The 27,470-nt window shown below is 45.2% G+C and overlaps 1 protein-coding gene and 1 pseudogene across 7 annotated transcripts; one reads left to right on the top strand and one right to left on the bottom strand.

Annotated features, from left to right (window-relative positions):
- Positions 1–27,352, bottom strand: TAF5L (TATA-box binding protein associated factor 5 like). 7 transcript variants are annotated; one of them, XM_065922335.1, is made up of 6 exons: positions 27,154–27,352; positions 25,628–25,736; positions 16,244–16,388; positions 13,035–13,139; positions 5,963–6,687; positions 1–1,862 (listed from the first exon to the last, which is right to left on the bottom strand). In XM_065922335.1, exons 3-6 carry the CDS (start codon positions 16,383–16,385, stop codon positions 1,065–1,067), a joined length of 1,770 nt encoding a protein of 589 aa, XP_065778407.1. In that variant the 5' UTR covers positions 16,386–16,388; positions 25,628–25,736; positions 27,154–27,352; the 3' UTR covers positions 1–1,064. The 7 variants fall into 7 exon arrangements, with proteins under 7 accessions (XP_065778407.1, XP_065778404.1, XP_065778406.1 ...); XM_065922332.1 differs by having other exon boundaries at positions 25,583–25,736; XM_065922334.1 differs by having other exon boundaries at positions 25,579–25,736.
- LOC136158081 (histone-lysine N-methyltransferase SETMAR-like) lies at positions 16,728–19,260 on the top strand (annotated as a pseudogene).
- Positions 27,353–27,470: the final 118 nt, after the last annotated feature.

Below are 27,470 nucleotides of genomic sequence, written 5' to 3' on the forward strand. Positions count from 1 at the left end.
TTTTCAGAAAACAGAAATATTTAATCCTTTTCCCCACAAATTAGAAGTCACTTCATCCTCAGAGCATAGTTTTCAATGCATGTGTTCGTACTTATGATTTGTTTCACAGACTGTTCGTTAAACTGCTATCGCAAAGCAGGTGGGAGGGATGATCTCAAGAGGAAAAGACGCTGGAAAAGCCACACCTCGGAATCATTTGGAAATTCAACATTTTTTAATTCTTTCTTTTGACTTTTCACTTCTAATTATTTTCATTTCTTTACCACAATCCGACCTTTTGGGGGAGAGAATTGTTAATAGAAGTGCAGCCACAAAAAGAATCTTTCTTTCCCACCATTGCTGCAAGAGCCCAAGACTTTCTCAGTCAAATCTGCCCACCCACTTCTAGAAACATATCAGCTGGAGTGATCCAACTGTCACCCAGGAAATTTCCCTTTCTCCCAACACACTGTGCGACCAAGTTCTCTGAATTCCCTGAACCTCAAAATTCCAAGTGTCACAGCCAGTGCCAGGAGTAAAACCTGAAAGATGAGAGCAGAGAAGCCCCCTCTGCCAGTGCTAGGTCTTCTCTTCTCAATAATAATTATAATAACAATAATAAACAGTCCTGGTTCTCTGTAATCACAGAAAAGGAAAAACATTTGCCAGGATGACCCTGCCCCCTTGCCTAATTCTCACCCCCGCATTCCTACCTGGAGAGAGTCCCTTCCACTCAGTGACCCTGCGGCACTGCTCCTGGGGAGGGTGCCTGGCAAACATCCTCAGGTCAAGTGCAGCCCCAGCGAGGCAAGGGCACCTTGGCGCCAGAGATAGGGAGGGGCCACACGAGGACACAGTGGGGTCTCCGTGATTCCTATCTCACGTTTGCTCCCCGTCACCACCCTTCCTGCCCCTGTGCTTCCACACCTGGGGGCTGAGTGGAGAGTGGTGGGTTCAGGACATCGGCAGGGCAAGGGGGAACACGGGGAGTCTTTCACAGTCAGTCAGTGATTCTATCTGTCTGTCCTAAGACTTGCCGTCTGGAGCCCTTCACACGCCCCAGTCTGTCATATCAAAGATCCAAATCAATGTTCCTGACTTTCTTGTGTGATTCCGGTCACCAGCAGGAGGTTGCAAGCCATAAACTGCACGCTCAGAACATTGCTCATCTGGCCGGTATAGACGCCCACGAGCTCGCTGGACGAGCCGTCCGCGGGGGTGCTGCAGTGCGCGCTTCTGATGTCCCAGACGCGCACGGAGTTGTCCATGGACGCGGACGCGATCAGGCTGCTGTCCGGGCTGAAGGTCAGGCTGGTGATGTTGTCCGTGTGGCCCCGCAGCTCTTTGTAGAGGGTCCCGGACGCCAGGTCCCACAACTTCAGCCGCTGGTCCTCGCCCGCGGACGCCAGGTACTTACCGTTGGGGGAAAAGGCCAGGGAGAGCACAGGGCCGCGGTGGCCCGTGAAGAGCCTCACCGAGTTCCCCTGCTGGGTGCTCCACAGCCGCACCGTCTTGTCGGTTGAGCCCGTGGCTAAGTAGTTTGAATTGGGGTGGAACTTGACGCAGTCCACGTCTGCCAGGTGCCCGGCGTAGATTCGCAGTGGGTACGTCCGATCAAACGACCAGAGCCGGGCCGTGCGGTCGTGGGACCCGCTGGCAAAGTACAGGCTGTGCGGGCTGATGTCCAGGTCCCACACGGGATAGGCGTGGCCCTGGTACCGCACGGTGTTGGTGAAGCTGCCCAGGTCCCAGTACCTGATGGACATGTCTTCGGAGCAGGACAGCAGCCCCGAGCTGTCCGCAAGGAACCTGGTGCTGTACACTGGCCCGCAGTGTCCCCGCAGGACCTTCATCTCTGTGCCCGCGTTGTCATCCTCGTCATCCTGGGGGTCATGGGGACACACAGGATAAGAGTTTAGCGGTCTGCCATGGAGAACAAAATGTCCAGAAACAGAGAGACCTGCTTGGGAAACAGCATCTACCCAGTACCTGACTCTATCCTTCAGGGTGACCCCAGGAGAGCACCTTGTAATTGTGTAACTGAATAAAAAGTCTCCTACAACTTATAGATTTGCTTTCTTTAAATTCACCTTGCAGCTAACACTCTAGCAGGGCTACTACTGCAGAGTAATGACCGTGGACCTTACTCTTACGCTGAGCACACACTTCAAAATTCAGAAGTCCATCAGTAGAAAAAATTTATTTTTGATGTTATGTTCTTGGATTCTTTTATTCTACGGGCATGTCTTCACCTGTCAGTCTCGGCTGCTTTGCAGGCCACAGTGCTCCCTGTTTCTAGTCCGTTGAGAAAAATCACCCCACACCTGGGGTCAGTGATGGAGGCAGATGTGGTTTCACTTCAAGATGTATACAGAACCGCTGTGGGAGTTTAGCCAAAAATAAAACCTGGATACATCACAGAAATAACCGTGGGCCAGGCAAGTGCAGTCATCGGTAACTTACACCCATGCTCTGTAACCAGACATGAATGGCTGGTACCCAAAAAGAAAGAACAGTTTTGAAACCGTGACTTTCTGCATCGGTTCAAATATTTTCCCAAAGTAAAAAAGGAGGCAAGGATTCAGAATTCCTCTCAGAGTCAAGTGACTCTTGTGATTCCTGGAAATAAACCCCTATGTGTGGGGATAAGAAAGACAACTCCTGGCAAAAGGGGCAGGGGTGGGGGGTGAGGCCCCCTGCCGCACACCCAAGCATATTCTCTGGGTTCAAATCTACTTTCCTTTTGTTCTCGCAGACAAGCTCCTTATAACTGCAAATATCTCAATCCTGGAATTCATAAAGTCAAATGAGCTTCAGTTTTACACTGGAAGAATAGGGAGTTAAGATGAAGCTTCCTGAACCAAATGGGCCTTGCTGGCTGAGAAATAAATACCTTTGTGAGCCTTTGTATAGAAAAAGGCCACCCTTTTAATTTCCATTTGAAAACTATTAAATTAAAAATAGAATGAATGCCTCCAACGTATACATTTTTGAGAAGAGTTAAGAGAAAATAAACATTGATGTTCATGGATATTCAAAATGGCTATTCCGGATAATCAACATTGAAAATACATAAGCATTTGGGAGCTTAAGGTTCTACTGAGTATTACCAAGAATATTAGTAATTTTCCTTTCCAAAGAGGTTACAGTAACACTTTGGGAGACAGGCGACCTTCTCAGGGGCCCCACGACTATCCCGAGCCTGTGCAAAGTGCCTGCTGACTCTATAAACCAAGAAACAGAGAAACCAGAACAGTCCTGCAGGCTAGCCCTATCAACTCCCTGCCAGGACCACAGCTTAAAATAGTTTGGCCACATTTTCTTCTGTGGCTGAGGCAGCCCCACAATGGCCTCAGTGCAGCTGAGCTGAAACCCTGAACAAGCAATGGGTCACCCATGCCTGACCATATAGACCCCTCCCATGCTATCAGGACAACACCCCAAATGTTCTCCAACTGTCTAACCACCCCTCCCACAGTAAATTCTACCCCAGATGCATCCCAAATGGGAATTTTTAATTTGTAAAGTACATTCACGTAATAATGAACTGTATTATATACATTATAAGATATGCTTAAAATAGAAATTTTAAAAGAATAAGAAAAATAAGTATAAAGGCTCTTTGACTACTACAGTCTGCTGACCCTGCCTTAGACCAAGGAGCCCCCAGCGCCCTAGCTACAATGCAGTCAGTCCTCGGTCAGCATGCCTTGGGATCTGAACAAGCCTTGGGTTGTTCTCCAATCAGCCACCAACGGAGCTGAAAGAAATTAAATATGGCTGGGCTTGGGAGTGGGTAAGATCTGGAAGCAGGTGAGACACTGCTACTGTGTGAGCAGAGAGCAGCCTGATCGAGGAGAGCAAAGGTGGCTGGTGGCCAGTGCAAATGGACATGTGCGCTATGTGTAAATACACAACGGTTTCTAAGGCTTAGGACAAAAAGGCAGAATGTAACAGATTTCATTAAAACTTTGAAAATACTGCTTACATGCAGAATGATGATATTTTGACTATAATGAATTGAAAATACATTATTAAAATTAACATCAACTACCTCTTCTTACCTTTTCAATGTGCTGACTAGAAAAACTTGAATTGCACACATGGCTCACACTGTATCCCACTGGCTAGCACAGACCTGCGACTGTCTGGTACACAGCTACAGAACTGAGCGTTACCGACAACACTGACTTCACTTCTCAAACCTGAAGATGGCCAGGCTGGGGCAGAGTGAGCAGATGTCAATGAACTGAACACAGAGCGGCGCTGCTGGGCGGAGGCTGCAGTCCTAGCCACATGACTGGACAGGAGGGCAAGTCCTCCTTTCTGGTACCTGTGGTTTTATCATGCTGCACAAACATTAACAACGTGCAGCTGCCGATCGACAAGCTCTCTCCGTCGTCCAGTACAGCGCAAAGTGGGAGGGCAGGCCTGCTTTCCACTCCACATGCCTCCACCAGGAGGAGGCTGCTGCCACCGCGGTGACAGGAGCAGCAGCGTTGCGCCAGCAAACAGATTCCCAAGGCTAATCAAAATTCTCTTCCAGTGGAAATGGCAGAAGCTGAGGCCAGTGCTGTAAATCCAGCTGAATTGGGGGTAATTTTATGCTTACACAGAAGGTTTTGGTTATTGCTCTTGATTTTTTAAAAAATGAGATAAAATTCACACATAAAATTCAGTGGTAGCCAGTGGGGAATCTTAAAAATTTTTATTTTAATCTAATGTTCTTTCCACCTTTGCACCTATCTTTCTAGCTTTGCTATCTTCCTTTATATTATTTTTTAATGCCTAGACTAATCCCCAAACCAGTATCATATTAAAACTAGTAAGGACAGCAGGAATAATTTTTCTAAATAGAAAACTGAGAGTAGATGAGGGCAGTATCCCTCACGGCATGTGAAGAGCCCCCAAGAAGCTAGAACTGTCCCCAGTGAAGAGAAACTTGATAATTCAAATATGTGTACAATGAAAAATATTCTGGAGGGCACTACAGATTCTAGAAATCAAAGTTCGTGCATCAGAATTTAGATTCTTTATTCATCATAACAAACTCCTCTAATTTTCCTCTTTCAACTTCAAGAAGCAAAGACTCAAAGGCCATACTAACTGGAAAATGACTCAGAAAACAGGAATGGGTAAAAAAGGCTGACTTTGTACATCCAATATTCTTGACATCCTTACCAGCAACTGGAAATTAACTTGAGTAACTTTTTTTTTTTTTTTTCAAATCCTTAACCTTTCAACCTAGTGCAAAGAATTTTCCATCCATGGTAAGTTGAGTCTGAGCTACCTGAATTCCAACAGTGATATGAAAAAGGTATTCTCCCTGCAAATTCTGAGGCACCACTCTCAGAGAAGGTGAACTCTGTGATGTTCCATGTCTATTTCCCTTTGCCCTCACTTTCTCTGAGCCAGCGCTTCTCAGTGACCTGAAACTCAGGCCATTGGGCCGGCCCTTTTCAATGACCACCCCCAATCAAAGCAAACAAGATCATTATGCTGACTGCTGGATGAACACAGGACACCCTGGGTGAAGTCAGAGGACTGCACTGCTGTGAAAGGCCAAGGGCACCCGGGGGTTGGGGGGGGAAGAGAAACAGCATCCTAGTTTACTCTTAGGAAATGGCAATATACCTTTTGACCCAGTAATCCTACTTCTGATTGCTTATATATGCACACATGCACACTCACACACATAGCTAAAAGTCTTTAGGCTCAGCAATGATATCCACATTTCAGGAAGTAATACATACATACTGACCATTCATTAATGATGTTCAGCTCACGTTAACATTTTCCTCCTGGCCAAGATTGGCCATTAGCAGGAATTCACTGGTTACAGGTTACCAGGCATTAGTCTGGCATTAGTTATATGATGAAGAATATAATGAAGTCCATTTGCGATAAGATCTGTCATGCTTGGTAAGAATACTCGAAGCACATTAGTAAGGCAGGTGCAGGGAAGAAAAACCAATATACCTACCTCCTCCTCTAGGATATCACAAGCCAAGTGGATGCGGGACACGTCTACTTGATGGGGTTCTGACTTTAACTTTTTGGAGCGCAGACTCCACAGTTTTATACAGGAGTTGTCGAAGCCTGCCGCGAGCAGCTTGCTATCCGGGGAGACCTCTGCAGTGTTCAGCAGCTGCTCTGTATTGTAGAAGGCGTAGAAGCAGATGGTGGTGAGTGAGGGGGGGCCGTCCTTGACGCGCTTGATGCTCTCCTGCAGGAGCTCCAGCGCGGCCTCATTCTGCAGGATGGGTGCCGGCACGTCGGCGGGCTCCAGGCCACCACCCTCGCCGCGGGAAGAGCCCCCGCTGGCGTAGAGCTGGTAGTCCGTCCTCTTGGCGGGCTGCACGTCCAGGTGGATGTGCCAGGCGAGGACCCTGCACAGCGCGGTGTTGTTGTCACTCTGGAGGTAGCGGAGAAGGTAGTTGTAGCTGTCTTCCTGCAGACGAACCACGTACTTGTTGTCCAGGAAGGCTCGCAGCCGGAAGTTAGACAGGATGTCCTGGATGGTCTGTGTGGTCTGCAGCTGCTCGATGACATCCTTCTGGCTGGCGTTCTGCAGAAACATTCCATGGAAGCGACTGTAAAAGCTTTCCACTGTGCTCTTCGGACTGTTCTGGACCAGGTTGAGATGGAGGTAGACAAAGAGAGGGTAGAGGAGAGGCATCACTTCGTGGCTGTGCTGGGAGTCAGAATCTGTAAGGAAAAAGAAGTGAAGCCTTTACAACCAGCATGGTCTCCTGTGGAGCGCACAGTCCCCTTCTGGCCAGGATCCTACTTCCTGAGGCTCTGGATTCAAGTATAAGCCCAACACAAAGTTCTGGAAACTTGTAGCCGAAGCCTTTGGACCAAGGAAGGAAGATCATAGACCCAGAAGGCCAGCAAGTCTGGAATCTGATGCCCAACAGTGTGCCTCTTTTTACACACATGCAAAGGAGCTTGCATCCAGGCCTTTGGGTAAGCACTTTCCTCGAAGTATTAGCGTTGCTCAAATTGGGATCTCAAACCTCGGAGAGACCTTACATGGATTCTGGGGATATCTGAGTTCTTCACAGAAACTTTAACTTGACAATTTAACAAGAAAACACAGATAAATTCAGGGTTATCTGGATGGCCTTCAGCAAGTACTGGCATACAGTTTTAGTGCTTTCATCTCCTGCAGTAACATTGCAGCTCTGAGTTTAGTGGGCTCACGGACATGTACAATTCCCTAGCTGGCATGTCCCAGCGCTAAGACGAACGACACTATTCATCCTTACGTGTCTCATATCTCTCAGTGTACTCATTTTGATTTTGCTGATTAAAAAGGACAACTTCTCTTTGCAGTGATAATTTATAAGAGGAACATTTTCCTGTCATTAAAACTAAACCATTTACCAATGTGAGACTTAAACAACATGAAACCACATGACAAAGAATGTTCAAGTAAGTGTATACTTTGGTCACAGGCTAACGAGAACAGCACAGAGATGTGTGTGTGACACCTAAGTGAGGGAAGGCAGAGAGCTGGGACAGGGCAAAGGTCCCACGGCCACGTGCACAGAAGCAATGGCCAGCAAGGAGGGACGCCAGTGCACCAGCGCCTCGGGGGAGCCAGGGAACACCAGCCCCTGGTCTGTGTGGCGCAGTGAGCTATTTATGGCAAAATCCATCTGTCACATTCACTGGCTAATCTGAACTTTAGTTTTTGTGATTTTGCTTGTACTTTATTTGTAAATGAGTTTAGGTTCAAACAAAATAAAGGAAGCTTAAAAGTTTCATGTCTAGGGTAATGTCTGTATGTACCTAAGTAAATTAATATAAAAATGCTTTAAGTTAGCACTTATACAACATTCTGCTAGCATTTTCCTTTTTTATTCCATGAAAAGGAATCCATACCTGTCTCAAGATTCAGGAATACTGAATTAGGGCACTTATCTCTCTAGTCGGAAGGGAGATGATTCCAGCATGCTACCTCTGCTTAATGCTCTATTTCATCTTACCACAGGTGAATTAACTGCACAGTATGTGCATTTAAGGATAAACATGCCCCCACTCAAATGCATTCTTAGAAGATGAACTTCAATTACAGCGATCTCACATTGAATTGGGGCTGCTGCTCAGCTGCTTCAGGCTCCTGCCTCTGAGCTGACAGGCGCAGGGTGCTCTGGTGCTGGCTGCGTGACTGAGCCTGACTGCCGAGGGGAAGCTGCGCTGCTGCTCCACAGCGGGGGAGAAGAGAGCATGTCCACGACATAGGAGGTCGAGTACAGCTCCTCAGTGCGACCACCCCTGAGGGGACGGTGGATAAAACAAACGCAGCAATCCAACCAAGGCAGGACCACGTAAAGAACCAGGACCAGCTGAGGTGCTAGCTAAAGGTAAAAGCAATACTGAATAGGGAGTAGAGGGTAGTTAAGGACGAGCTATGACCATGGGACCAGTTTCAGACCCCAGAACTGTAACTATCATGAGTACTCCTCCTCATTTTATTGTGAACATGTTGGTGTGAGTATCTGTACATAAGCAAATATCTTTGTTTTCTTTCTTTTCTTATCCTCTACCACAGAGTATAAGTTACGCTGACTTTGCATCATAGTATTTACTCCTCTTGTTGGCTGGGCCACATGGCATGCAGGGTCTTAGTTCCCTGAGCAGGGACTGAACGCACGACCCCTGCAGTGGCAGCACAGAGTCCTGACCAATGGACCACTACGGTAGTCCCTATATCACAGCACTCAAACCACAGGATTTCAACAAGAGCAAACACTACCTGTGGGCTTTGTTTCTTCTTCTGAGAAAGTGATTAGGAAATTTTTGGCTGTTGTTGTTCAGTTGCTAAGTCGTGTCTGACTCTATGTGACCCCCACGGACTGCCAGACTTCCCTGCCCTTCACTCTCTCCCAGAGTTGGCTCAAATTCAAGTCCATTGAGTCAACAATGCAATCTAATCATCTCATCCTCTGCCGCCCCCTTCTCCTATTGCCTTCAATCTTTCCCAGCATCAGGGTCTTTTCCAATTAGTTGGCTACTCGCACCAAGAGGCCAAATATAGCTGTACCGAGCGTTAGGCAGAATTATGACCTTGTTAATCATCTTTATCTGGAGGTTAATTATGCTTTAAGAAGATGGGTATGGGTGCCAAGTTCATAGTGGGTGAACTTGTGATGGTTAATTTTATGTGTCAATGAGGCTAGGACACAGTGCTTAGATATTGGGTCAAACATCCTAGATGTTTTCGTGAAGGAAATTTTTTAGATGAGATGAACATTTAAACCAGTAGACTAAGCAGAAAGGGTTCCCCTCCATATGTGGGTGGGGCTCATCCAATCAGCTGAAGGTCTATGGGCACAAAGAAGAGAGGAGGGAACTCTGCCAGCAGACTGCTTTTGGACATGAACTGTGACTCCCCTGGGTCCCGGTCTGCAGGCCAGCCCTGAAGATTTTGGACTTGTCAGTCTCTGCAATCACGTGTGTCAGCTCCTTAAGATAAACCTCTTTATATATACATTCCATTCTGTTGGTTCTGTTTCTCTGGAGAACCCTAAATAGATTTTGGTATTTCTTTGAATACTATAATTCTTTAGAAGACCTCCGGAAAATTTCAACCTCAAAATACTAACAAAAAGATTCAATTTTATGAATTAGACATCCAATATATTCTATTGGGGTGAAGGGCTGTTTTCAACTCCTTACAATCTTAAGTTTCAGGCTTATTTTTTAAAATGAGAGGTATTTTAATTTACTAAGCTCAGGATTAAAAAAAAAACACTAGCCATCTAGAAATAAGGATGCAGTACTTTAAAACTTAACTGATATTCACTGCTGTTTCAGTTCATAGTTTCAAAAGCTGTTTAATTATTCCCTCTTGTCTGAAAAGAACAGTATATTAGGTGTAAAAATACCCATCAACACATCTGGAACAAGGTGAGATTAACTTGAAGTTTTAGCTCAATTTTAATCTTGCTCCCTTGCAATGACAATATACAGCTCATGTTTTACTGAAAGGACACTAAGTCAAACACACACCGGTCCTCATCCCCTGGCCTTTGTCCGCAGGGCTCAGTCTTCAGACACAACCCAACCCCTTCCTCTGTCTGTAGGCAGACCCTTCCCATCCATGCCTGTGGGCTCCTCTTCCTCCCTGGCTCTTCAAAGGCTCACCTCACTTTAAGGAACTAACACTGCGTGTGTGCCTTCAATAAGCCAGGTACTTACACCCAAACTGTATCTAAGAGTCCCAAGTATCCCCAGGTTCAGATCCTGAGTGACTGACCGCAGTCGATGCTCTTCCTACTGTGTGCCCTGGAGAAAAGGCCCTCAACAGGTGAGCTCACAGAACCTCTCACGCTATAGCTTCGAGAGGAGAAATATGTTGCAGGAGCCACAGCCTTAGTACTCACTTTCTCCATTATCTCCTTTAGGAGTTCCATCTCCTAGCCTTTAATTTGTCGTTTCCCGCAGCTGATGCTGAGTTCTGTACCTTACATGCTATGCATCATCCTAACCATGTAAACCTGACTTACCCCTGCTCAGTAAAGCCCGTCATTCTCAGCTCTCCCTCTGTTACTCCTGGATATCCCACCTTGACGACGAACTATGGACTCAAGACACCGCTTTCCACTTCTGTAGCCCTGTTTCCCTCCTCAGGGCCTCTGTGGACTGGAGCTGGCCTCCATCGCCCCTTAACACACACTCTGTCCACTGCTCCCATACCCACAGTCACACCCAGACTGGTCTCCATCATGCAGGATGAAGGTCACAATTCTCAGCCTTTCTCCATTCTGTCTTTCTCTCCAATCTGAATGCCCATTTTCAACAAAGGGCTCCTTCAAGGTTCCTGAAAACATAATCATCACCTCTGCCCCTGTTCATGTCTCTGCACAGAGCCCGAATCCTTCTACTTCTCTTCCACAGATGTCTGAACTCCAAGTGCTAATGTAAAGCCCACCCTCCTCAAGAAAGCCGTCTCTAAGTGCCACACCCCCACCTTTCCCCCTTTACTTCAAATGCGGACTCAATACCTGGCGGCTGATTCCACACTGGTCCATGAGAACACTTCCCTACTGTCACATCTCATGCAAAAACGGTGACGTTCAGCCTTCTTACTTAGCGTTAACCTCAATTCAGATTAATGACTATATGTTATACTTCCATCTTGGGGCTCAGGAGATAACTATTCATTTGATTTGGCTGACTACTCTTCAGAGACCTGATGGTAGAGAAAAATGTTCCAGGAAGAAACATTCTATAAGGAAAAACCATTTTTATTCTCCCTCTCAAGATAGCCTGTGACCAAGGACTGAAGAATCAAATTATAGACAAATAGGCAACTTTCTCAGTTGTGAAACAAGATGAGAAATTACACAGAAAAAGGTTAATAGAGATTATCTCAGCAACAGATTTGGAGCTTCCCAAGTTGTCTGGCTCCTTCATCAGAGGGCAGGCCCCCCACCAACACACTCTACTGTTACCCCTAGCCCCAGTGCAATCAATGCCTCATGTACATACAGTCTGAAAGGATAAAAGAGAAGGGCTAAATGAGGCCAGGCAACTCTTTCTAAACCACCTTCATCACTAGATTGATGAGAGAAATCTATTAAGGGGAAATCATAGCTGTGTTTTAAAAACCAAGTGAAATCATTTTCTAAAAACAGATTTTAAAAAATTTAAAAATTGCTTAAAGTCTCAAAAACCAATGCCAATAGTTAAAAATATCTCATCTCCAAGTTCTTGCTTACCTCTGATTGAAATTCTTTTTATAAATCCAATTTTTCTTTTTTTATCTTTAGCTGACACAGAAAGCAACTGATCACTGTTCTGAGATATTTAACATTCATATGATATAATGATCTTACTGGAGTTTCTTTCCAGTTTAAACATAATAGACTCTTTTTATTAAACTGTTAATCTTCACAATTTTTTAATTTCTGTAACAATTTAACAGACTATTCTCTACTTATGAATCCCATAACTCAACATCTGTGAAACTGGTAAGATAACCCTCTCTAGGGTTTTATTTTGTAACCTTTATCTCCTGTAACATTGTGGTCATTTTGCCCAACTAGAGAATGCAGGAAATGTGGATTCTTTGCTTTAAAACACTAGCCGCTATGCGGGTGAAGTAAAATTAGAACTCTGTGTGTAATCAGGTATATTATTTTTGGTTTATATACTGATTGCTTACTAAAATTATTAACTCAAGGACTGTTCAAATAAGGAAAGAAAAATAGGACAACTTCAAAGTATCTGAACTATAATTTTCTACTAATCGATATGTGGCGAATTACTCTCCATCTGTTGAGGACAGAGAAAGTTTTGTATTTCTTGCACCTCAAGGTGTTTTGTGTAAGGAAAGTACTCAACAAAAGACTCTGATTAAGAACCAGAATTAACGTAGTCACTTTTATTGCAATCATCTTTCCAACATTAAAATTATAATCAGCCATCTTAGGACTAGTCAAAATCCCTTGGTTTTGCCTTTGAATAGCCTCGTTCACTCCATGTATGAGGAACTACACGCACCAGGCAGGCTACATGACTGCATTTTTAAAAGTGAATTATGAAACCTCATTATAATTCATATCTACTGGTTCTGTATTTCCACGGTTATTACACCACCCACAAACTGCTCTAAATTACAACTTTTAATTTTTTGTGTTGCTGATTCATGAGTATGATAACTCTCTTGCACTTTTGGAAACAAGGGAAAAAGGCCATTTTGAGATGTACTGTCTTACTGGCAGTGATAGCAACGTCCATTTCACATCCGCTGCATGTAAGGAGGCATCCTTACAGGGCTGACTGAGCCTCCACTTATTCAGCACAAGTTACAGTCACTATGCTGATGGCCATGGACTAATGAATAGCATGCTCAGAGCCCTTTAGCCTCCTGATTTCACTCTCTCAGGAGTTCCAACAAACTATAAGTTTGAATACAAGACTTGTGTTCAACTACCTTTGGATCCTTGGCACCTAAACCACAGCTGGAACATAGCAGGTTCTGAGGGAAATGTGCATCATCCCTTTTTAACAAGAAAAGGGTGCTGGCGCTGAGTACTTACCGGTGAGAAAATTCCGCAGCCGTCCGAACTGTACTTCATACTGCTGGGGCTCTGCCTGGCAAGGGGCAGCGGACACTATGTTGGCACAACCAGATTCTGACTGGACTACAGAGGAAGAGACACACAAGATGCGGACAGAAAGACAATCATTAGCCTAAAATGTGGCGGGATGGGTGGCAGCTGGTGTTGAGGGGCGTCAGTAGCACTGGGCATCTCAGGACACTTTCAAAGGACGCTGGGCTTCTGGTTAAGTATGACTGACACATCTACCCACCCAGCAGAGGAATGAAAGGTATAAAGCACAGGATACACAAGCCGGATGAGAGGAGAGGTGCAGAGACTCATGAGAGGCTCCTTGGGACGCATCTGAGCCCAGGACCTGGTACTGCACCATCACGTGCCCTGGGATGGGTCTACCTTCAACCTCGGTGCTGGGCATTCGGGGGCCCTTTCACTCTGGAGATTCACACCTTGCAATTCTGAGACATTCTCGAGTCATTTTATTGACACTCTCTTGTGTTCTCTTGCCGTGACTCCTACAATTTCTAGATAGACCTACTGAACTGATCCTTTAACCTCTCCCAGATTCCATTTTTTTATCTTTCTGCTCTACTCTCTGGGAGGCTTTCTCAACTTTCAACTCTTCTAATGATTTTTCAGTTGTACTGTCATGTAAATACACATATATACATAAATAAGTGGTTCTGAACTGTGGTGTTGGAGAAGACTCTTGAGAGTCCCTTGGACTGCAAGGAGATCAAATCAGTCAATCCTAAAGGAAATCAAACTGTGAATATTCACTGGAAGCTCCAATGCTTTGGCCACTCGATGCGAAGAGCAGACTCATTAAAAAAGAACCCTGATGCTGGGAAAGACTGAAGGCAGGAGAAGGGGACGACAGACATGAGTTTGAGCAAGCTCCGGGAGTTGGTGATGGACGGAGAAGCCTGGCGTGCTGCAGTCTGTGAGGTCACAAAGAGTTGGACATGACTGAGCAACTGAATAACAACACAAATATTTGAACATTCTTTTTTCTCTCAAAATAGCATTCTCTTGTTTCAAGATTATCAGTGATGGTATTTCTGAGGTTTTTCTTCTTTCTGCTGTTTGTTTTCTCCAAGATGCTTCTCATCATTTCTTTTCACTTCCATTTTTCATGTGAAGTAGATCAGTTTCTTTCAAGGTCTGAACCAACAGTCCCTAGTTTTCTGAAAGTCAGCATCACAGAGCTGATAAGAACTCTGGGCGTGGGCTTATCAGCCAAGAGGACCCGGGTGGCATCTCCTGGTGATGTCTTCAGGTCTCTTCTGTTGGGCAGGGCGGATCCACCAGGGACAAGCGATAGTTAATCACCTTCCTGGTCAGCAGATGCTTGGCTGCCAAAGTTCTCGGTAATGGGAGGAGGAAGAAGGCTGGAATATTCAGGATGTAAACATACACTTCATCACCATTTTGTGAGTTCATGCTTTCCAAAAAGAAAAGCAAAGTTCTCCTACCCTCGTTGCTGGGAGTGTGAACCTCAGGACTGGAAAAAGGTGGCTGGGGGCTGAGGAGCCATCTTTGGCAATAATCCGGATAAAACACTGACACACGTGTAATTAAGCATGGAGGTAATTAATGCAGCAGGGCTGTAGAGCCATGACATACAACACACAGAGATGGGGAGATGGGTGAGAATAATCAGTGTCCCCTCTGATACTCAAAGAGACTTGATGGAAGGCTGCACATGTAGGAACAGCCTCCTCCTGCTGCCCCTCCATGAGGAAGCCAGTCTCGAGTCCTGTCACGAGTCCTCCCTGCACTCTTCTGATGGCTGCCTTTCAGCTCACGCTGTCCTTACTTCAGACTGGCTCATACCGGAGGCTTCTGAGTAGCTCCCCTGGTTCTCATCTGTCCCTTCCTTGGTTAACACGGACACTAGAGTCATCTTCCAAAAATCCACACTTGGTACCTTGGATGCTCCCCTTCAACTCTCCCCCTGATAAGCTCCTAATGGTTCTTTGGAAACTCAGCTCATTCTTTCTATGATTTACTGACCCCTGACTATATGCTGGGAACCACCAGACCTTCTGGGAAGCCCTCTTGACCTGCAGATCTACCTGTAAAGAGTATGTTCTTTGTTTGCATGGAGGCTGAGCATGCCCCTCACAGGACTCACTATGCCGCTCTCCCACGAGTGCTGATTTATCTGCCTCATTTCCCGACTGTAATGTGAAGCACCTCAGAAGCCAGGATTAAGTCTCAGCTCTCTCTAGAACTTCTCAGCACCTGGCCACCGGCAGGCCTTCAAGATCGTCTGCTGAATGCAGACATAATTATTCAGATTACTCAATTAAATTATTCAGGATAAAATTTTATGGTAATCACATTTCATGCTTCTCACTTTTCCTGGCAGTTTTCTAGAAATAGCAGGCCCTCTCCTGATATGCCATCATATCTAAATCAAGACAACTGAGAACACAAATTTAACAGTTTGGTTTAACAGTAGGTTGCCCTACTATCAGCAACAGCACAGGTTCCAATGAACACAAGGCAGCAGGAGCTTACCAAAGACTGTGATGCCAAGCTTAGAAGGAGTTACTCATGTCCGGGACCCTGGCCATCTTACTAGAAACAGTACAGCATTCATTAATCTATTCCAAGTCCATCACCTGGCCCCGCCCTTGTCAGGGGAACCCAGGTGAGTCTGAAGAGGAGGGAGAGTGAGTGAGCCTGACATGGAAGATAAGGAGGCAGATGCCTGCTGGGCTTCTTATGAGGAGCCAGTGCTGAGCTAGAGAACACACTGTAATCTCAAGCTTCACCCTTGGCCATTTAAAGATGCTTATAACCAATCTAAAAGTACTGCAGGAAAAATTTCTCAAAATTTTTTCTAAAAAATCCAAATCCAATTTCAAAACAATTTCAAACAACAAAAGCAGAAACACATTCTAAGCCTCAGGAATATGCGTATGATGCCAACACTTCCAACCACTTCCCAAAGGACTCATTCTGGAGAACCTGGCCTTCCATGAGTGAGGCCCAGGTGAGATGGGAGGGGCCCATGCAAGAGGGAAGAGACGACCCTGCCCCCGTTCAGGGAAGGAGAAAGTCGCACACAACATCAGGTACAGCTCAAAGGCCCTGGGATTCCAAGGCAGGACGTGTCATGATGGGTTTTCAAAGAGGCACTTGGGCCAGCTGCTGCCTCTGAGAGAAGGGCAAGGTACCTGCGAGGCTGGCAGCCATTTCCTCGGTGCTCTGCGACAGCCGCAGGCCTTGCTTCAGTGGGCCGTCCGCATCCCCGTACTGCCGGCGTTTGAGGTAGCAGGACACGGCCATCTGGATCTGCTCGGTGCGGACCCGTTTCATGACCTGTGGGGGAGTCACATGGACAGCTGGATGTCATGACGGGTAGGGGCCACCTGGCCGACTGGAGAGCCTCAGTGACCAACTTCACCCTCTCTCCCACCTGATCTACTGTCCCAATGACCACCTGGCCAACTTCAATCATGGAAAATGAGAATAGCTTAAATATTAGGTTGGTACAAATGTAAATGTAGCTTTTGTGTTGTTAAATTTGCTGTTTGATACTGGAATACATTTTTAAATAAACGTAGTTATGTTAAATTAACGTTTTAACGACATTTCTCACCTTATGTTTTTTTGCTAATGACTTATTACTTGCTGTTTATTTTATATTTATTTTAGACTATGGAAATGAGGCTCGACAAAATGCAAATCTGAACAATTTTCTTATTTGAGTTCAAAATGGGTCATAAAGCAGTGGAGACAACTTGTGCCATCAACAACGCATTTGGCCTAGGAACTGCTAATGATCAATTAGCTAATGTGGTGGTTCAAGAAGTTCTGCAAAGGAGACAAGAGCCTTGAAGATGAGGAGAGTAGTGGCTGGCCATCAGAAGTTGACAGTGACCAACTGAGAGCAATCACTGAAGCTGATCCTCTTACGACTACACAAGAAGCTGCTGAAGAACGCAACATCGACCATTCTACAGTCATTCGGCATCTGAAGCCAGTTGGAAAGGTGAAAAAACTTGGTAAGTGGGTGCCTCAGGAGCTAACCAACAACAACAAAAAAAATCATTTCCAAGTATTGTCTTCTCAATATACACAACAATATACCTTTTCTCAATCAGATTGTGATGTGCGACAAAAATATATAACAACTAGCGATGGCCAGCTCAGTGACTAGACTGAGCAGCAGCTCCAAAGCACTTCCAAAAGCCAAACATGCACCAAAAAAAGGTCACAGTTACTGTTTAGTGGTTTGCTGCCTGCCTGATCCACTACAGCGTTCTGAATCCCAGTGAAACCATTACATCTGGTAAGTATGCTCAGGAAATCGATGAGATACACTGAAAACTGCAATGCCTGCAGCCAACAATGGTCAACAGAAAGGGCCCAATTCTTCTCCATGACAACACCTGACTGCACATTACACAACCAACGCTTCAAAAGTTGAATGAATTGGACTACAAAGTTTTGCCTCATCTGCCACATTCTCCTGACCTCTCGTCAACCAACTACCACTTCTTCAAGCATCTGACAACTTTTTGCAGGGAAAGTGTTTCCACAACCAGCAGAAGGCAGAACCTGCTTTCCAAGAGTTTGTCAAATCCCAAAGTGTGCATTTTTATGCTACAGGAATAAACTTATTTCTTGTTGGCAAAAATGTGTTGATTGTAACATCTCCTATTTTCTCCCATTTTGATTAATAAAGATGTGTCTGAACCTAGTTATAATGATTTAAAATTCACGGTCCAAAACCGCAATTACTTTTGCACCAACCTAACACTAAAGCCCCACAGGGAGAACGGTTACATGTATATACACGGCTGTTCGCGTGAGTCCCTTTGCTGTTGACCTGAAACTCACAGCATTGTTCATCGGCTGTACCCCAGTACAAAACAGGTAAAAAACAGAAGCCCCACAGACTCCCCCCTCCATTCAGATCAGTGTGTTTACACGTCAGTCACGCTGTCTGCCTCTCACTCCTGACCTTTAACACCAGGTACAGACAAGCACCCAAACAATAAGGGGACGTGTGGACGCATCAGAAAACTTCTCACCAATCCTTCTATTTGAGCCGCACAGGTTCTCACTGCGGTGACCTCCCTTGTTGCAGAGCACCAGCTCTAGGGCACATGGGCTTCAGCGGTTGTGGCTCTTGGGCTTAGGTGCCCCATGACACGTGGCTATCTCTTGGACTAGGGATTGAACCCATATTCCCTGCACTGGCATGTGGACTCTCAATGGACAAGGGACCACCAGGGAAATCCTCTCATGAATTCTTTTAAGGGAGAAAATGCAGGGGTAATATTCAAACTAATTTGAGGTGGTAATTCAAGCTAGTTTGAAAGTTCCCCTTCAAAAGGACTGTTTTCCTTGATTGCTAAATTTATGATCAAGAATGACAGAAACTCCTTGGACTTCCCTAGTAGTCCAGTGGTTAAGACTATGTGCTCCCAATGCAGGGGGCCCAGGTTTAACTCCTGGTCAGGGAAACTAGGGGCTTCCCTGGTGGCTCAGATGGTAAAGAATATACCTGCAATGCAGGAGACCCAGGTTTGATCCCTGGGTCAGGAAGATCCCCCAGAGAAGGGAATGGCAACCCACTCCAGTATTCTTGCCTGGAGAATACCATGGGGAGCCTGGCGAGCTACAGTCCATGGGGCCGCAAAGAGTGGGACACGATTAAGTGACTAATACTTTCACTTCAGGGAACGAGCCCACACGCCATAACTAAGACCTGGCCCTGCCAAATACACACACACACACACACAATATCAGGAACCGCTGATGCTGCTATTGGCCTCAAACACTCCTCTGCCTGGAGTAAAGAATACTGCAGTCCAGATGAACACTGACAGCTGGATGAATTTTCTAAGTTCACTCCGGTGATGTAAGAAATATTTTCTTCTTCAGAATCAAAACATGGTGTCCATTCTGGAATGCAAACAACATTATCCGTACACATATGATTGTCCCCATTAGGGTAACTTTCTCTAAATCAAGGGCTTCTAATTTTTCTGTCTGTATGTAGAAGATGTGTTTTTGATAATTTATTTGGATATGTTTAAGTTTTCAGTTTCAATTATAGGCACTGGACTTCTCTTTTGTGATTTCCTCCATTTGTTTTAAGATTTAAAATTCCTCACGTTTCAAAAATCTGTTATTCTTTAAATATTAAAAAAATTTATCCATATATAATTTTTATCCATTGGAATTTCTTTCAATAAATAACCAAATAACTATTTTATCCATATACTGCACCAAACAAGCTGTTCCAAAATCACTGACAAATAATCCTTGCAAACTGATTCATGTTAACTCTTTCAAAACATAATCTAAAGAATTTTAAAAAACATAATCTGATGATTGACTTTTCATTGCATAAAAGTCATACAACAGAACAGTAAAGCTGGAGATATGCCTATACAAAAACACATATATTTATATACAAATATAAAATGTTACAACATCATAAATGTTATCTTAAACCAAGTGTATAGAATGATTATATTATCTAGAGACAGTATCAAATATTTGTTAAAAAGGAGAGGCAGTGGGTCTGACATGGTTGAGTCAGTGATAGAATTCTTAGTCTCCAAACTCTTCCAAAGCATCCGAATTTCTCATATTTTAGCTGAAACTAAAACTTTTCCAGATTTCCTACTAATCATCTCTTATTGCCATGGGAATGCAAACTATCAATGTATGTCCCTTAGTGTCTCAAATAAGATGGGAGTTAAGAGGTTACCTGTCTGACAGGAAAAAAATGTATACAGGAAAACTGACAGAGCAGACCCTGAAATGACAAGGGAGCCCAAGGTGGGACAAGGTATATGTATGTTTAAAGAAGGGGAAAAGAGACAGCAAAGAGAAAGCAGCTAGAACAACAGTTAAAAAAAAACACACAAACACAACTGGCCCTATTGGAGATTACTAGAAACTAGTTTGTAAATACAGATTTTAATGAATTTGCCCAAGTTAGCTGCCCCAAACAGTAGTTTCTGGCTCCAAACCACCACTTATGAGGACGTTCCCTGAAGGTAGGCAGTGCACCATCTGCAAGGCCATGGATCTCAAGGGGAGGAACGCAGGCATTAAGTCTCTTTTACAGCTGCACTCAACTAAAATATCAGAAACATGAGCCAACCGACTTCCCTGGACTAGATTCCAGTGCACACATATTTTAAATGAAATAAATAATAAATGGAAAAAATTCTGCAGAGTCCCTCTTCCTTGACTGATTTCCCTAGATGCCATGTTTCTGACCCTTTTGCAACCCCACGGACTGTAGCTCAGCAGGCTCCTCTGTCTGTGGGATTTCCCAGGCAAGAATGCTGGAGAGGGTTGCCATTTCCTTCTCCAAAGCATCTTCCTTACTCAGGGATTGAACCCACGTCTCTTGCTTGGTAGGTGAATGCTTTACCATTGAGCCACCTGGGAAGCCTGATCTCCACAGTACGAACACCCATAAATGGACACATGAAGAAAAGAAAAAACAAAACAAAACGAACCCTCCTTAAAATGGACCTGTCTTTTTGAGAGACTCAGGCATGAGACCAACACTGCAATTCCCTTACCTATTTATCTTCTCCCACATTTATAAAATCTTTTAAATTTAAATTGATTTTCAATCTGATTACATCTTTGTCAAAAAATTTCAGGTTTTCTCTTAATTTTCAATGGACATAAAATATTTTAACTTTAAAGTTAAAAATACATACATACATACTTTTCTTTTCATATCACATTATTAGTATTTATGGAAACTAAAATGAGGATTCTGACCTAATATGTATCTATTTCTCATGCATTAATAGTTGTCTACTATTTAATACTTCAACAAAATTGCTACAGAAGATCAGGACAGGATCACCTTCCTGCCTCAAAGTAACACCAGGAAGAAAGAACCACAGCTGCTCTCTTAACACTTTCCCCTGCAGCCTAACCCCATCCACATATGCTCAAATGTGTGTGGTTGCAGGGGTGCTTAAAGAGGCAGCCCCAGCCCAGCACTTCATGGGCTTAGGACTACCCAATTCCATGAGATGCCAATAAAGTACCATGTGAATAGTGTGTCTCCCCTCACTCATAAGATACAAGGTGACAGCTCTGAGGATAAATGAATTCAAAACAAATCTAGGCAAACTTACCACCACTATCCTCAAATCAATTCTCTGAGTATATGGACAGCAGCTAGGTGTTTTTTTTTTTTTTTTTTAAGTGTATGTTTTCCAGTTGTAATTATGTTTAAAAACTGACAAAAATCATTCTATACTTTTGAAGTGAGATGTAAAATGCCTACTAAGTACTCACCTATCAGTTCTCTTCTTTCACTGCAGCATTCTACATGCTTGCAAAATCCATTGACAGATCATTCTAAGTAGCATCTAAAAACCTAAGTTTTTGCATTAATCATCATGATTAAATGCTTTGTGGAAATATAAATCATAGCTTAAAAATAAATGAACCAGACTATTCTTGATTCAGTCATACATGATATAATTTTAAAACTTGCAGAATACACTTGAATTAAAAGCTGTGCTCTTTCCCATGGTGTCCTAAGAAATAAATGCTACAAGAATAAGGCTCACAGCTGGGGGCTCAGGAAGCAATGTACAATCTGGGAGGGGATAGGGTGGAGCAGAAATCATACAGTCTGGCAGCCAGATGACAGAGAAATTGATCTTCTCTAACATCAGCTGAGACCTCCATAAAGACCCAGAAGTCTTTTCTTGTCAATTACTTTCTTTTCCTATAGCTTCCTACCCCCAGCCACTCCAAACCTGCACTAGTCTCCTTACCCAGCCAGTCAACATTGGCGAGCTGTTTACTAAGACTTGAGATTCCTCAAATCTTATCAAATCTAAGTCATTGTCCCCCTACTATCTTACATGGTTTCCAGGCTGCTGAACACCCACCTCCCCTGCAGGCATGTTTTCTGGTTCCCCTTTTCCATACTTTACATTCCCTGCATCACAGCACCAGAGACACAAGACTCTATGCTGTTTGTAGTCACATCACCTTTCTGAGCTCAAGACTGAAAGATTTCTCTATCTGGATGCTGCCAACATCTGAAATGCAATGTGCTCAAATTCTCTTCCTTCCATACTTCCTCCTTCTAGTTTTCCTAGCCAGCTTAATGGTGCCACCAACCACCAACAGAGACAACAACAACAACAAAAACCAAAACAAAATCAAACAAGCAAAAACTAGTGGTCATCTTCTCTTATCTCCCCCAACCTCACTTCTAAATGGCCATCATCTCCTTCTATTCCAGATAGGATTGTCTTGGAGCCACTGTGCTACTACATCCTCACTGCTGCTTTTTGACAGCACAAATCACTTCTCATCTGGACTATTCCAACACCCTCCCACCTCTAGGCCTAACTCAAACACCCTTTCGAAGGTGGTCAGAGAAAAAGACAAATCTGATTATGCTGCTCCATGCTAAACACCGTCCTCCACAACCCAGGCCAGCTGCCCTCTCCTGCCACCACTGTTGCTTAGCTGCCCCAGATGGACAGTTCCCTAGAGCAGGGCTTTTATCTTGGAAATTCACATTAAAAATAAAGTGAGGTTTGTCTAGCTCCTGCTTGGAATTCTCAACGGTTTACTTTGGGCGCGTGATTTCTCTGGATTTTTATGAACCAAGAAAGCCACGAATATTTAATTCCTGCTTCAACACTGTTTTAGGGCTCAGAAAACTTATTTCTATACAAAACTGTGTTAACGTGAAAGGGTATGGCACAATCTATAGAATGGCTACCTATATCTACGATGTCTGATTTTATAAAGAAAACTTTTCACATGTACTCCATTTACAATGTCTGCAGACAGAAGAAACCAGAATAAGGGGGATATGGTTTCCTATGTTTATCATTCTCTCTGAAACAGGATTCAAATGAAGTTTTGGAGATGCTTTAGTGACATTAAACCCTCGTGTGTGTCTCAGTGGAAAGATCACTTTTTTATTCTAGAGTGGTACTGCCCACGTGCTTCCCATCTGCCAGTACAGGAGATGCCGGTTCACTTCCTGGGTCGGGAAGATCCCTTGGAGAAAGAAATGACAACCACTTCAGTATTCCTGCCTGGGAAATCCCATGGACAGAGGAGCCTGGCGGGCTATAGTCCATGGGGTCACAAAAGACTGGGACATGACTTAAAAACTAAAACAGTACTGCCCATAGGACTTCCTGCAGTGATGGAAATGTTGTACATCTGCACTGTTCAGTGTGGCAGCCACCAGCCACAAAGGGCTATTTAGCAATTAAAATGTGACTAAAGCAACTGAAGAACTGAAGCTTTAATTAAAGCAACCACACGTGGCCAATGCTTACTGTATTGAACACAGTTCCAGAGCATGGTATTATTTTGTGAAAGTAAAGCAGCTGTGTCATAACTTAAAACTGTCAATTCACAAAGTTTTGCAAAATACTTCTGATTACTGAATTGCAAAATTTCCAAAAATTTAGTATTTTGCTTGTAAAAATGGTACTACCTTTTTCTTATTCTCAAATCCTGTAAGGTTACTAAGATACAGATACATTTAAAAACATCTTACCAGAAAGATATCTTATCTGATTGCTAAACAAAGATTTATGAATGGGAATTTTCTATAGTATTTTCTAAAGCTTGCCAATATACAACTTTCTTCAAACCATCTTCAAGTTAAAAAAAAAATGAGAAGGGAAAAGGGAATTTGTTCCAGCAGACAAGCAGAGCAGCAGTTACTTTCTGTAAAACACTCAAATAAAAACAAGCTCAAACCTAAGACAACTTTACCCTTGCAATAGGAAAATTAATAAAGAAAAATATTTGGTTAACTTAAAAAAAGGTTCCATTCCTAGATCAGGAAGATCCCCTGGAGGAGGGCATGGCAATCCATTCCAGTATTCTTGCCTGGAGAATCCTATGGACAGAAGAGCCTGGCGGGCTCTAGTCTATAAAGTCAGAAACCACTGACCAGCGAAGAGGCAGACACCACTGAAGCAACTTAGCATGCACGCAAGCATCCACTTATATCTTCAACATCTATGCCTCTCTGGTCACTTTAGCCACTCTGAATCATCAATTCCATTTTCTAGAACACATCACCTTCGCATCTATCAAATCACCTATGACACAGCACTTCTTGAACCCACACATCACTGGAAATCTCAACAAAGCCATCAATACCCATTCAGGTGGGCATACCTTTTTTACTTATCACTTATTAATACTATACTGATTGTATAAATAATCCCAAACTAGCATTGACTGAGATTGTTTCAGTCCAGAACCTTTCACAAACGGCACCTTGTTGTTGGAAAGCGTAATTATAGTGTTTGTAATAGGAGACACTTAAGCATGTGGTGACACTTTCTTTTAAGAGGGATACTTTGCCAACAAAGGTCCGTCTTGTCAAAGCTATTGTTTTTCCAGTGGTCATGCATGGATGTGAGAGTTGGACTATAAAGAAATCTGAGCGCAGAAGAACTGATGCTTTTGAACTGTGGCGTTGGCGAAGACTCTTGGAGAGTTCCTTGGACTGCAAGGAGATCCAACCAGTCCATCCTAAAGGAGCTCAGTCCTAGGTGTTCATTGGAAGGACTGATGTTGAAGCTGAAACTCCAATACTTTGGCCACCTGATGCAAAGAGCTGACTCATTGGAAAAGACCCTGATGCTGGAAAAGATTGAGGGCAGGAGGAGAAGGGGGCGACAGAGGATGAGATGGTTGGACAGTATCACCAACTCGATGGACATGGGTTTGGGTGGACTCCGGGAGCTGGTGATGGACAGGGAGGCCTGGCATGCTTCGGTTCATGGGGTCGCGAAGAGTTGGACAGAACTGAGCAACTGAACTGAACTTCAGGGGGGAGGTGGGGGGGAAATCCTGCCTTGTAGTTAGGCATATACAATACATCCATGAAGATCTTTTCAAGAGAAAAAGTTGCCTGGAATGGTCTCCAGGTTTTTTCATGCCTTCTCAAAGTGCTCTCTAAGCTTCCAGATTTGGATTAAAATGCCTGCCTCTGGTAAGCAGTCCTTTTCCTTTCAGAGTCAAAAGGCAGACACAAAGCTACCAGGACAAGTGGCTGAGCCTTCCCTTCTTTCAATTCCATATTACTACAGGTATAATCTTTCCAAAAAGCTAATCCGATGCCATCTGTGCTCAGCTTAAAAACTTTCTCCTTCCTCCACCAGTGCGGAAGATAAAAAAAAAATCCCATCTCCACCTAGTCATAGCAAGGTTACTCTGATCTGTCTTTGTTTACAAAGCAGGTGGGTACCACCCCATTGTCTAACCTTAGGGGCATTGGCCTGAGGCTCCTTCTTAATCTGGAGGAACCCCTCCCCCTCCCCTCTCCCCTAACTGGCACTCTCACCTGGTTTACCTAAGTCTCGCTCATGCTTCACAGCCCAGCTTGGCCATCTCTTACTTGAGCATGATTCCGTCTGCCCACCAAACCCAGGAACAAACTTCTATCCTGGGAATCACCACACTATTTGTTTCCTACACCACCATGACACTAATACCTAGCACTTACTGACCCATAGGGTAGGGAACATTCCTCAGATGAGAAAGTTGAGGCTCACAGAAGTCAGACAGGTGCCGTGGGGTCCACAGTGCCAGGAGGGGCGCTTGGGTCACCTGGCTGCTGGGTCTGAGCTCTTCCCCTTTATGTCTTGCTGCTCCAAGGGTTCTCTTGGGGAACAGAATAGTGAGAACTTACCACACACTTGTTGAAGGCATGATCAGAATAGTTACCACCTGAGAAGCTGCCTGTCACACAGAGGCTAGGAAGGGCTTCCAGCACTGTCCTGGGTAACGCTGTTTAACAGCACCTTCGGGGCCTCCTTCCAACTGAATCATCAAACAAACAAAAATCCATTCTCCAAAGACGTCCTTCGTAGGTATTATGAAGGATGTCTGTTTGCAGAAGTAAAACCAAAAAACTGGTTGACCGCATAGTTAAAGGAGGCCTTTACCTAATTCCCCAGTGACAGAACCAAGTATAAACTTCACACATTTAGAGGCAGAAGCATCAAAATCACTCCCTAACACACTAATCTGATTTACTGTTGATAACCAAAAACAAACAAAAAAATGCTCAAGGTAAGCCCACTTTTCAGTTTTCCAGTTTAATACAGATTCTTAAGGCAGGAAATATTTGTAATTCATAAAAAGCAAAAGTTAGCATGCTTCACATTTAATGCAAAAAACTTACGCCCACAAGGAACCTACAAATTAACAAAAAAGTAACTGTAATAGCCGATAATTAGTATTAACAGAACACATCCTATTTGTCAAGCATTTTCATATACGTTATTCCTTTTATGGGTATCCTTTAAAAAGTCCACTTTTAAGTTATCAGTCAATACCCCAGAAGAAGAAACGAATGCTCATTGAGATTATAAGTAGTTACATGGTTTCCAGAGAAGGCCGATGTAGTCATGAAGCCCATCCACTACGAGAAGCTTCCCTGAGTGTAAGGACAGGGCCCGAACTCCTCTTCTGACTTCCACCCTCAAGCAGGGCTGGGACCCAGAGCGAGTTCGGCCACCGCAGTCCCCTGCCCCCCACCCCGCAACGCTGGGTCACCTAGGAGCAAACGGTCCCCGCGCGCCCCGGGTCCCGCAGGCCGACTTTCAGCTCCAAGACCGCCACCTGCAAGGTCAGAGGTCAGAGCTAAGCCGGCCTCCGCGGGGGGCCGGCCCGGGGCGCCCCCGCCGCAGTCTGAAGGGCCGCACTTCCGCCGAGCCCAGGACGCCGGCTCCCTCACCTTCGGCTCCCCGCCCTCGCCTAGTCCAGGCGCACCGCGGCCTCGGGCTCCGCGGCGCACAGCCCGCAGCCGGCTGTCAAGGGTGCGGCCGCCTCGAGGGCGCCCTTGCAGGTGGGCATCGCCGCGCTCGGCAGCGTCCTCCCCGCCACCATGTGCCAAGTTTCATCCCGACTTTGGCCCAGAGACACTCCTCTAGCTTAAACGCCCGAGAGAGCGGGCCCGCGCGCCGGGCCTCCGGGCGGGGCCGCCGCCCGCAGCCACGCCGCCCCGCCGGCCCGCCCCGCCCCCACTGCCTAGGCCGCGCCGCCACCCGCGCCCGCGCCCGCCGCCCGCACTCACTGAACATCCCAGGCGGCTCCCGCTTCCCCCGCCGCCGCTGCCGCCGGGGTCGCCCCGCGTCCGCCTCCGTCGCCTTCGCGGCAGGCTCGCTCTCCGCAGCCGGCTCAGCCGGACCCCCGAGCCCCGAGCCCCGCCGCCCCCGCGGCGGCTCTGGGCGGCCGCCCCATGACTGACTAACGCGGAGCCGCCGCGGGCTGGGCCGGGCCGCTCGGGCCTCGACGCGCAACTGTCTCCGCCAATGGGCGCGGCGCCTCGGCGCTCGGCTGGCGATGCCTGGCGCGCGCGCCGCCCCGCCCCCGCGCTCCTTCCTCCCCGCC

Source organism: Muntiacus reevesi, chromosome 2, assembly GCF_963930625.1.
Source record: "Muntiacus reevesi chromosome 2, mMunRee1.1, whole genome shotgun sequence".
In the NCBI taxonomy this organism is placed as follows: domain Eukaryota; kingdom Metazoa; phylum Chordata; class Mammalia; order Artiodactyla; family Cervidae; genus Muntiacus; species Muntiacus reevesi.

What these genes read in the sequence shown, in the direction of transcription:
- TAF5L (XM_065922332.1), bottom strand. An exon ending in AATGGCTGCCAGCCTCGCAG is followed by an intron (nt 13,140 to 16,243) that starts GTACCTTGCCCT and finishes CTTCCTCTGTAG; the next exon opens with TCCAGTCAGAATCTGGTTGT. An exon ending in GCTGCGGAATTTTCTCACCG is followed by an intron (nt 6,688 to 13,034) that starts GTAAGTACTCAG and finishes TTTTCCTTACAG; the next exon opens with ATTCTGACTCCCAGCACAGC.